The sequence below is a fragment of the Aptenodytes forsteri genome, unplaced genomic scaffold (assembly GCF_000699145.1).
Source record: "Aptenodytes forsteri isolate BGI_AS27 unplaced genomic scaffold, ASM69914v1 Scaffold385, whole genome shotgun sequence".
NCBI classification, from domain to species: Eukaryota; Metazoa; Chordata; class Aves; order Sphenisciformes; family Spheniscidae; genus Aptenodytes; species Aptenodytes forsteri.
In genome coordinates this window covers 331239-343361 of record NW_008795031.1, presented here as the reverse complement: position 1 = coordinate 343361, position 12123 = coordinate 331239, and the positions used below count along the sequence as shown (strand labels likewise).

At 38.6% G+C, this 12123-nt stretch overlaps 1 protein-coding gene across 1 annotated transcript in view; it reads left to right on the top strand.

The window, feature by feature from the left end:
- Positions 1 to 12123, top strand: part of ZFPM2 (zinc finger protein, FOG family member 2) — a 317330-nt gene that overhangs the window by 156077 nt on the left and 149130 nt on the right. Inside the window, exon 4 of the mRNA XM_009276304.1 lies at positions 1620 to 1738. Within this exon, the coding sequence (XP_009274579.1) occupies positions 1620 to 1738 (119 nt within the window). The remainder of the gene's footprint in view (positions 1 to 1619; positions 1739 to 12123) is intronic.

Sequence of the window (12123 nt, the reverse complement as noted above, 5' to 3'; positions counted from 1 at the left end):
TGAAATTTAGATTTCTGTGCTTGAAAATGGAAGCTGGAGCCAAGTCTTCTCTTTGGAAAACAGTCGAGGTTAACCCCTGTGGACAAGGAGAACCTTCACAGCCTGACTGCAACATAAATCCAGGCATCCATGGGAATGGTTAGCTTGGGGAAGTCTGTGGAGACTGCCTGCAAGCCAGGGGGAGTTACTCACTTCCTCCGGCCCAAGGTTCATTTCACAACAACTGCCAGTTCTAAATCTGGGACGAGCTGACTTCTTGCACAGTTGGACTTTGCCCTGTTTGTGGAAAAGCACCATCCTGATTTGGGGTAGAGCTGTTGAGAAGGGACATGCTGATGCAAAAGGCAGGAATTACTGTTGCATCTGGTTGGTACAGAAAGGGACGAAAGGGCTTCAGCATGCAGGGAAAATGGGTCAGGAGAAATCATGGCTGCAGCGAGGTCGGGGTGAGCTCTGCTGCTCGTGAGAACAGCAACAGATTTTCAGCCTTCCTTCAGGAAAGCCAAAGCTTGGAAGTGCAACAGCATGTAAAATTCAGTTAAACGTCTAACAAGAAAAGCACAGACCGGTCTCCTCTTGTTCCATTTTATCCTCCTAAAACTTTAAGACCAGAATTTATTTGAATTGTTTTAGAAAAGAATGTTAGAAATTGTGTATCTAAGCACAACTGTTACTATATTTTTAACTGCAACATTTGTTCATAGAAAAATAGGCTTATTGAAGAGACTGCTCTCAAAGAAGAGTTGTGCAGAGTATTTTTTTTTTATTCTGGAATGAAGTGAGAAAATATTGGGGAGAAAGGTGGTGACTGAATTTTATTTTTCCTTCTATGGTAATGATCAATTGCATATTATTCTTTTCTCTTTTCACTGGAAAACCCCAGAAAAGTTAAAGAGAGCTAAGGTAACAATTTCACTTTTAAGGGTTAATTCTGAAGTCCTTACTTTCAAAAACAAAATTTGCTTTGAAAAATGCACTATATCCTCCCCGCCATTGCTTTTACATATTTTGTGTTAAAACCTTAAGCTAGCAATTTGAATTATTTTGGGTCTAATTCTGAAATGTTACTGCCTGTAAAACCTCACTCGATTTAAAATCCTTGTATTTTTAATAGCAGTAAATGGTTTTCGTAGTTTCTTCAAAATTAGTAGAGTTGTTTTGGATTTATATTACTATAAAGTATGTCTTTAAAATTTTTAGTAGCTGAATGCTTCAGAACGTGGTCTTGTGGCAGCAAAATGCATCAAGGAGGTTAATGCACTGGGTGTGGCTGCTATTGCACGGTCTCCTTTCAGCTATCATCTCCCCCCTCCTCAGCATTTCTTAAGAACTTTTATGAAACAGCTATTCTGAATAAAAATGCCTTCAAGCTCTAATGCGTGTGAAAAGATGCAAGAAAGGAACGGGACTTTCTAAACCAAATTTGAATATAAAGGAAAAAGGTTTGTTTTTCTTTCGCAGGATGACAAGATCAGTTGTTTTTCAGACAAGCATAATTAATTGTCTTTATATGGGCCCTCAGAACATTGGGCATATAAAGCCAACACAAAGGCAGAGGAGGTTATTGTCAAGGCGCAAGTGAAAGTACTCTCAACACTGCTTGTTTTCTTTGTTTGCAGGAGAGTTGGAGGTGGTCCAGAAAGACGGGGAGCGCAAGATTCAGAGCCGGCAGCAGCTTCCGGTTGGAACAACATGGGGGCCTTTTGCTGGGAAGATGGATCTGAATAATAACACCTTGGTATGTAGATGCTCCGAGACGCTTTGCTTTGTTATATTGTGTGTCATTCTTTAGGGAATAGCCTGAATTACTACTCAGCCGGAGCATTTGAAAACAGGCATTGTTAGCTTTCATGGACAGTGGTATTTGGCTCTTTTCCAATTAGTTCATCTATGGCAACCATCCACGTAAAGTTATTTGGAGCACAGGTTAATAGTATTAAACTTGTTATTTTACAGAAGGGAAATGTCACTTCCTTGTTCGCTGAACCAAGCTGTTGCGTTTCAGTAGTAATACCTGGATTTTAATGGCTTTTAAAATTTTTTATAGCATTAATTGCTGAATACTTAATTTATATTAATGGATGGTACAGAAAATAAATAGCTACATTATTTTAGGATAAAATTCATTAAATTTGCCTTAATGTTACTGAACATAGCAAGATCTTCCCTCAGATTAAAATTTTTCTGAAAGATATCGAAAGGCACCTGTCATATAATATATTCTCAATTAACCTTGTTTTTTATTCTGATTGCAGAAAGTACGTGGACCATATTACTTAAAAGTAATGCTTTGCTGGTCTCAGTTCAGTGCACTGAAAATCATGTCATTCCTAGGTCTTCATTTTGTTTCTGTTTGTATTGGTTTTAAGTCTGGGCTTCAATATTATTTGTGTATAGTTCAGATTAATTTTCTGAGAATATCTGGAAAGGTGACCCTGTATTGAAAAAAAGCAACTAATATCTCTAGAAGAAGGGTTTAGACAATCTTGGAACATGCATTGCCCTGTGGGATACTATCTTCAGCTGGATCACTGTTTGCTATTACAGACTTTGCATGACTGTATTAGCATAAAGACCTGTGGAATTGTTTCGCAGAAGTGTATTACATACATTTGGGGTAGATACATCTGTGCTGTAAATGGAGAAGCTGAGCTTCCCAGTGTTGGGGGTATTGTCGGGCCCTTGGAGGACCTGAAGAGAGTGAGGAGTACTGAGTTGCTGAAGTACCATCTGGGACAGTGTGAGAGAAGAGTTGTGTGGACATGGGAGAAAAGGGGAGAAACTGATAATCTTTAGCTCCTCCCTGGAGAACCTATGCCTCTATATTGGAGTTCTCTTTTAGGGGCTTGCTGGATAGTATGCATGTTACTGTCTGTAAATATGCATATTAAAATTGTAGTGAAGCGTTATTCTGTTATGAGTACATAGTAGCCATTTAAGATCTTGATATTTTGTAGACTCTTTAGCATAATTTATTAATCAAAAGGTGCTAACAAGATGTTACAGAAAGTGGCATGGAAACTTTTCTAAGTTTCCTAGAGTTCAGTTATTCCCAACCCAGATCAGATTTCCCATTCAGGCACCTGAATAAAAAGGATGGATTTTCAAAAGTACTGGACACTCAAAGCGTCTTATTGTTAGAAAGGGGAGACTGGACAATTTGAATACCTCTCTCCATTTTTTCCATCCATTTCATTTTAATTTCTTTGTCTATTTTATTCTTGGTCTGTCAGCATTCTCAAAATGTTTTTCATAAAATGTCTTTTGCAACAACTACCTATAATTCAAATAATTTTCTAAGATTCTACTTTTACTACTTTCATCAACTTTGATGCAACAGAAACCTTAGTCCTGGTGTAGCTCAAAGTCAGTCCACATAATACCTTAGGAAAAATGCTAGCTTTGTGTTGTCCCTATTGCCCTGTCCACTTGTACCACTTCCTCAGGTATATGTGTCTTGAAAATAATGTTGGAGTATGGGAGATGATGTTGATTGACCCTTCACTACGAAAGTTATCATTATCACATATTCTTAGGATGAATTTGCAACATGTCAGCAGTTGATCATATTGTTTCATTTTTGTTTTCTGAAGGAGACGTAGAGCAACCACAATCCTTCTAGGAGGAGCTTGCTTCTCCTTTGGCAGCACAGGCATATATTAAGGTCTGTTATTACTTTGTAAATTTGGGCAAATACCACTTTTACTGTAACAAAAACATTTAGCTAAGATATTTTGGTTTTAATTAACTTGTAATTAAGCAGTGAGCACAGTTGACTTTTTAGTTTGGTGATTTCTCAACCGAGTTTGGAGAGATGTGGGATGAAAATCTTCAGGACTTTTTTCTCACTGAACTGGAAAGATACTCATTTGTTTCTTGTCAAATTAAAAACCATAAAGTCTATTTTTGCTAACATTTGAAAGATTTTACTTTTGTTTTGCTTACTAATAAAAATAAATTTGGAAATCTGAAAAAGTTCCTGTAAACAGAATTGTAGTCCTCAGCAATATTGTTTTGTCCCCTGAGCAACTCCATCCTTTGAGATAGTCAAAACTGAACTAGATATGATCTTGAGCAATCTGAGTTAACTTCGAAGTTGGATCTGACTTTGAAGTTTGCCCTGCTTTGAGGAGGAGTTTGGACTGGATGACGTCCAGAGGTCCCTTCCAACCTGAATTATTCTGTGATTCTAAGTATTGTTTCTTTTTCCCGAATATCAGATGTTTCCTGCAGTCCTACATTTGTTACTTTAAAACGCTGTGTGAAGAAATGTAAATCTTTTGTTAGAACTTTAATTTACTGTTAAAACAACACAAACCCAGTGCCAGCTTCTACATATTTTTCTTTTATCTTTTTTTTTTTCTTGAAACTATTCTGGTTTATGTATGATTTTTCTGTTTGCTTGACACATTTGATTACTTTTCTCACTACTGAACATGCTCTCTGTTGTTCATAAGGGGAGTTGCGTTTGTTTACTTAAGTTATTTATATCTGTTTTAGAAAGCCCATTTGGGTAAAGCCTCACCTCCCTAGAATTGAATCAAACTTTCACATCAGCAGCTGACAACTGGTTTAGTTCATTTCTGAATGAGAACTTCAAACATTGCACTGTTATAAACATCAAATAATTTTTGGAAAAGAGCTTTAATGTGAATTTTTGGTATAGAGAGGAAAGGAAAGAAAAATTCAGGGAACGTCAGGTGAGTAAATATCACAATTTTTGCAGCTGCTCTCTTTATTGGAAAATATGTTTGTGGCTGACTACAAGTATTTTGCCTGACTTTACTGTTTAGTGTTAGCAATGTGACACTGCCTCACAGGATTCATTACCTAGCTATAACAGTTACAGCTTGCTTACTAACCTTGTACTCTGCACTGTATACAGCCTGTACATGTAATATCCTGTTGAAGTGCTTCGTATTTCAAGCAGTGCTGTGTTGCTGAATACAGTCTCACTGTTGGCTCAGGAGACAGAGCAAGCTAATTAATTCAGCACGATAATTAATTGAGTCACCGTGCCAGATGTCAAATACTTTTTAGATCTTTCAAGTTTCTGTCTTGAAGTATATTAACAATATACATCTCAGAGTAGTGGAAGGTTGGGTACCTTGAACAAAAATGATTTAAGTGCTGTTCGCAATTGCAACAGGAATAGCAGCTGTTGACTTCATCAGCAGTGCCGCAGCACTGTCGGGAGGTATGGTGGAGCAAGGTCTATATCAGGACTGCAGAATACTCAGACTCTAATGGTAGACTTCAAATAGCTCAATGACTAATAAAGTTCGTAATTTTTCTCATCTAGGAGTTAGCCAATACTCATGAATTGCAGTGATCAAAACACCTTATGAAATAATGTACACCATTGCATTACTGTTACTGTTGATGAAACAATCTGCATGCAGCCACCAGAAATCTTAAGAACGTTGTTTTTAACAACAAAGAGTGAGTCTCGGATCTTAAAACTTGTCTAGGCATTTAATTCCCATTTCAATCTGAACTTAAGAACTCCTTATATCATTATTAAATATTTATAGATATCTATTTAGATACTTTTATTATATTTAGAGTGATATATCTCCTATTTAGATACTTTTAATGATCTGTTCCTGTAATTTTGCCAAACTGGCAAAATTCTCCTGCTCTCAGCTTCATGCATAGTTTGTATTCGTCTGCACAATTAGGCATAGAGGTTATTGCCTTCCATTTCCTTCCACTTCTTCCACTTTCTATCAACTGTTCCATAATAGTTGATAATCCCAAGAAAATGAAATGCACAGGAGTATCTTTTCAAGCCTAGAAAGTGTACTTCTAAAATAAGAGCTTGTTCTCTTGTTTTACAGTAAAAAGAGACCACCTACATGTTTCCAGATTCTGTTTGAGATTTAATATAATCTTGCTGTTTTGACAAACAGACACATGAAGAGTTTTGTACAGTACTGCTTTCTGTCTACAGTTGGTGAGAACTCAGCTCTACAAGGAAGGTGACACGATTTAATCACTAGTTTTACCAGGAAGGCTCCAACTTTGCACCTTGCTGCATCACAGAAATTTCAGTAGTTCATGTGTACCTACAAGTAGACAGGAATATATTTCTAAGCGTGAAACTCCTAGCTCGTGATTCCTGTCTTTAACAGGAAAGTGGATTTGCACAAATGTCAAGTCTAATGTGAACAGGCAGGTGAGAAGAGCAGAAGACCCCTCTAGGCTGGTCATACAAACCACTGAAAGAGTAGCTGCTGTGCATAAGCAGCTCCAAATTCAAGGCACTAGCAGCATATTTAAGAAAAAGCCATTTGCTTGCTTTTTCCCAGCTGTAAATATTTTCCCTGTTTGAGGGGATAACTTGGTGGGAATGAGGCCCTTGGAAACAAAAGCGGCACAGAACCGCGTAGCCCACGACGGACGTTGAGCAGCGGCTCGTGCCATCTCTCTGGTAGTTGAGTGGAGGCATTCTGAAAGTCCTTTTCCCTTGGCTGCCACCATCTAGTTTTTGGTGTTAATCTGTGCCCATGGCAGGGTTTTGTGAAGCAAAACAATGAGCAGCTGGATCCTGCCCCCCGTTCTTGTCGTCTTGTCGCAGGGAGGAGCACGTGGGGCAGGCCTGTATCGGCCTGATAAGGAAAAGAGGATTCAACGTGGCTGTGGAGGGAATCTGCGGGAGGAAAGTGTACAGGGTTGGGCCAGGCGAGCAGTGGGATACAGCAGGGACCCTTTAATGGGATCTGGGAGGTTCAGCGCCAAAGCGACACTTCTTCTGAAAGATATCCTCATGAAACCATTTGACTGGGTAGCGTGTGAGGGGCTGAGGAGCCAAGGTTCAAAATGCAGTTAAGTTAGTCACTCGCTAATCTGTGGCTGGTCACTTTGGGTCAAAAACCTCATATCTGTAGTAGCCAGCAACTTTTAATCTTCAGAGTTGCAGTGCAAGGTTTTGCTGGGCACTTTGGTGGGAGGTGCTGTCCGGCCACTGAGACAGCCGGTAGTCTGTCTGTAGTCTGTCTGTAGTCAGGCTGTAGATTCCGGTTCTCCTGTTCAAACACGGAAAAGGGTAAGGCAGTTTTTATCTTTAGATATTTACCTGCAAATGGGGATTTTGGCTCTTATTAGCACAGAGCCATTTTTATATTTAGTTACCAAAAAGAGTGTACTGAGTAATGAACTTTGATTCTAATCTTTATTATAGTGGGTTTATACCTTTAAGTACCTCAAGTGACTACAAAAGCATTTCTTTCTCATTTTTATTGCTGTTGCTGTTAGGCTCTTCATGTTTAAAACTAGTTTAAAAACACTTCCTTCTGTCCCAAACACAAGCAGATGTCAATGTAACAGCGCTTCTGGACAGCAAATGGTGTCACACTTACAGCGACGTGCTGATGCGCTGTGCAAGTGTCAGGGTTGGCCACTTCATACAAACCGAAACATTAAAAAAAAAGGAGATATGCTGAGATGATGCGGACATCCACATGGCCATCCACAATGGTCTCTGAGAACACATCACCCCACATTTTACCACGCCTCACCTTTTATAAAGTGCTCTCCCATTTATATAGATATGGAGCTGAGGGGAGTGCAATGACAACTTTTTTTTAAACTTTTGTGCATAATTGTAGTTTAGACACCTTTTTTTTTCCCCCAAAAAAAGTAGTTGTTATTGCTCCTTTATTTACATTTACACAACAGAGCTAATTTAAAACATGTTACTAATACAATAGCAAGATGTGTTAACGATCTGAATAAACACCCTGCTTTGAAAAAAGCTGAAAGCGGTTTTCTCCAGCTTGCGGAAGTAGTTTCCAGAACGTGAATAGGTGATGAAGCAACATGGTCCATGAAAAGAAAGAGCACACTGATCATGCACCTCTGTCTAAATGCTCTTAGTACATTGGCATTAATACTGCATGCCATTACCATAACCTTAATTTTAAGGTATTAAATGTTTAAGGGACATACAAATATGGTTTGTTTTAAAAAAAACAAACCACAAATGTTCACAGGAAGACAGGATTGAAATTACATTGTTCCTTTTTATTTCTTTATTTCTGAATTGATGATTTCCAGAATGTAGTATTATGTCAATAGGGGATTTTCACATAAATTCGCTTTTGTTTTTTAACCTCTTTTCCTTGACTACAGCCCTTTTTTAAGACTACCCGTACCCATGGTTCATTTTGACACCTGTTTATCGAAACAGCAGAACTTCAACATTTGTTTAAAACTACCACTGGGCACTTCGAAGGGTTTTTTTAAAATAGTTCAGTTACTTGGTGCTTGCTATAAGCATCTCCATTAAGCAGACTTTATCCTAATACTATTGTAATTAAGTAGTAGACATTACCAATCATGCTCATTAAACTAACTCAGTTCCCTGGGATAAAACTCAATAAACTCTGTCCTATTTCAGCAAGCTTCATTTAAGTAGGGGGGTCCTTCTCAAAGTGGGAATGTACCCTGGGGAACATTGCCAGGGAGCTGCTGAGAGCAGAGCGAGGGGACGACCCAGCAGAAGAGATGGGGCAAGGTCAGGAGCCCGGGACAGAAAAAGAGCAAGAAAATTTGGTTCGGGGCCTCCCAGGCAGCAGAAGCAGAGGGAGACACCATCTGCTTCTGGCACTTGCCAGGCTCTTCCATTTTAGGATGTGGGGAAAAGAAGAGAGAAGACAATGTGTACTGGTGCACATACTGCACTGTTAAGCTGTTTAGAGAGAACCACTGCAATAAACTTTGCAGTAGCAACATACTCTTGTGCTGCTGGACTATGGTCATCTAGTCCAATCTCTGTACCGTAAGCGTTAAGACTCAAATGCTTATTTTGCTATTGTAGGTTTTGCTAAATTTATAACACAACTTTTAGAATGGGATGTAGTCTTATTTACAAACTTCGGATGAGAGAAATAATTGATTAGCTCCATTTAAGGTCATTCATGTAGCTCACTACACTGAAATACCTAACAGGCATGAGTTCAACACCCATGTTTAAGATGAGGAATTTAACATTAATGTTGTCCTCTGAGGATATTTTTAAAATGCATGCTTTTTATAATGATACTTCTTCTTATTTATGAAACATATGTATTATTATAGACTAAGCAGATATAAAATGTCAGATTTAAAAATTCAGCAGTTTTTGAAATAACTTTCTCCTCACTGAATGTTAAAGAACACCATTTTTTTTTACTCTGAAATAAAATTCAGTTTCTAAAATGTTGACACATTTTTTTCAGTAGTTTCACATCCAGAGAACAAGCATAGGAAATTCTAGCTCCATCATTTTAGTGGAACATAAAGCTATGAAGGTGCTTGTGTCTACGAAGACATTTGTTAAGCCAAGAATTTGGTAGTTACGATGGGCACTGAACTGAAAGACCTGGAGGCTTGTGTTCTCTCTTTGACCTCTAGAAAATAAGATGTCCTCGATGCTCCTGGGTTTCTCTGGGGCAATGACACATAAAACTGTGCGTGCCCAAGTGTAGTTAGCCTTAGTGTACATTGGTAGTGGAGAAGAGCACCATAGATGCTGTTGCCTGTGAAACTGTGGTAGCACTTGTGTTGCACTCAGTACATTGTCCAGATGTACTCTCTGGACATACAAATGACATATGATTATGAAAACATCAACAGATGCTTTCCATAAGACTTGTGGAGGCAATAGTGGGCAGTCGTTTGGAATAAAGTGTGCTGTAGAGAAAATTTTGGTGTGAAAAGAAAATTCACCATTTGGTGGTGTCAAAATTTGTTTGTGCTAATAAAAGTACAGACTAAGATACCATATCATAGTAACAATAACAAGATTTGAAATGATTGTCTATCTTCATTTAAATAAAAAAATTACTTCAAGTAAAGGAATGGACCTGTGGTTTCAGTGAAGACAGTGGCTGCTTGCTGCTCACTTCTGTACACTGTGATGGAATGGTCTAAATTCCAAACATCAGCTCCCTTTCTGTCTGAATATGCTTGAGAGAAGTAGCCCGTAAATTTTCAAGAATGATGGAAATAAAAGGTATTTCTAGTTGTTTTATTACCAGCCAAATTAACTGCATTCTGTGAAAGTGTGGTTTTGAATGTTTCAAATAGAAAAAAAACCCTCAATATTTATAATAAGTATAGCTAGTACAGTTTGTGTGGATACATAAATATATTAAAAAATTGTAAGTATAGTAATGTCATGGTTTAACCCCAGCTGGCAACTAAGTACGACACAGCCGCTCGCTCACTTCCCCCCAGCAGGATGGGGGAGAGAATCAGAAGAGTAAAAGTGAGAAAACTCGTGGGTTGAGATAAAGACAGTTAATAGGTAAAGCAAAAGCCGCGCATGCAAGCAAAGCAAAACAAGGAATTCATTCACTCCTTCCCATGGGCAGGCAGGTGTTCAGCCATCTCCAGGAAAGCAGGGCTCCATCATGCGTAACGGTTACTTGGGAAGACAAACACCATCACTCCGAACGTCCCCCCCTTCCTTCTTCTTCCCCCAGCTTTATACGCTGAGCATGACGTCATATGGCATGGGATATCCCTTTGGCCAGTTGGGGTCAGCTGTCCCAGCTGTGTCCTTGACTCTGTGTAAGCACTGCTCAGCAGTAACAAAAACACCCCTGTATTATCAACACTGTTTTCAGCACAAATCCAAACCACAGCCCCATACTAGCTACTACGAAGAAAATTAACTCTATCCCAGCCAAAACCAGCACAAATAAGTATATATATTTGTACATATATATATACACAATGTAAGTGTTTGTGAGTATATAAAAATAGCATATTCTAGTCAGAAGAAAGTACTGACTGTTACTAGGTTCTAAAAAGCAGAGTTTTATTTGAAATACTAACATTTTGCTGAACTTTCATCTCTGTTCAGCTATAGCTCCTTTTCTAATGATGCTGTAGTATCCCATAGCCAATAGCAAAATTTGTCCTTTTCCAGATGCAGCAGATCTACTTTGCACCACTGAAATATGGGCAATACAGAGCTTGGCCTGATATCTTAAGTGCTGAGTGAAGTTCGTAAATGTCCTGGGCCTCATTTATCAAGCCCAAACAGCAAGTTCATCAATCTAATCCCGTGGTGGCTCCTCAGGCTCCAGGGGAGCTGAAGACGATCAGCTCCAGCTGTGAGGGCTCTGCTGCGAAGAGCGCAGGAGGCACCATCGCTTGCCGTCCTTGCCCTCCCTGCCAGCCCCCTGCCAGCCCCAGACCACCTGCAGTAGGGGAAAGGCTGTAGCAAGGGATGCACAGCTAGTACTCTACCTGATGATGTGTCTTATTTACAGGGTTCTGTGCGTGTTCTGATATTCCATACATGATAAACTATATGCATAGCCTCATCAGATTTGATATTGTTTCATATTCATGTCCCATCTTAAATAACTTAGTATTAATTAATAAACTTTTGCCCCCTTTCTTTTCACTAATTCATTTTATCATGTATTCCACAGACTAGAGAGAAAGGGAAAATATTTCAATGTATTTACAAAATGTTTCACAAACTATGAAACATTAAATATAGTTACAATAATACATTTTTCTTATTTGAGCTCTTTTAACATATTTAGGGAATAATCGATTTTTACATAGCCAAAATACTGTCCTTTCTGGGCTCTAAGAGAAGGATAGTAGTCTGAATGCTACTGATGCATTTAGAATAAACTACATAGCATTTGAGATATCATCATAGTTTATGTAGATTATTCTCACTCTGAGAAAATGTCTTATAATTTAAAATTCTCCCTGTCACAGATTAGTATTTTATATCTTGTTTTCGACATTTGATTTGATATCTGAAAAGCATAGAAGAGATTTTTTTTAATAAAAGCTTCATATATGTTAGTAGTTATTAATGTATTTATTTATAAACATCTCACATTTCCCAAAATACTTCTTTTTCTTCTACTTGAAGCTTTCTTTTCCACATGACAGTCTCTAATCTGGGGGATGAGTGACGACATTTTTTAAAAGACGAAACTGGAACTCCTGCCATGTGTGAGGACATTAAAGACAAGTTTAGGGGAGCTGAGGGAGGTGTGCCTCGGTGCTGGGGAGGTGAGGAAGGATTTTTCCCTCTCTCCCCCTCCTGCAAGCTGTTGTTCCTCACTTTTGGAAGAAAACTGGGACAAATTAGCATAAAGGAAA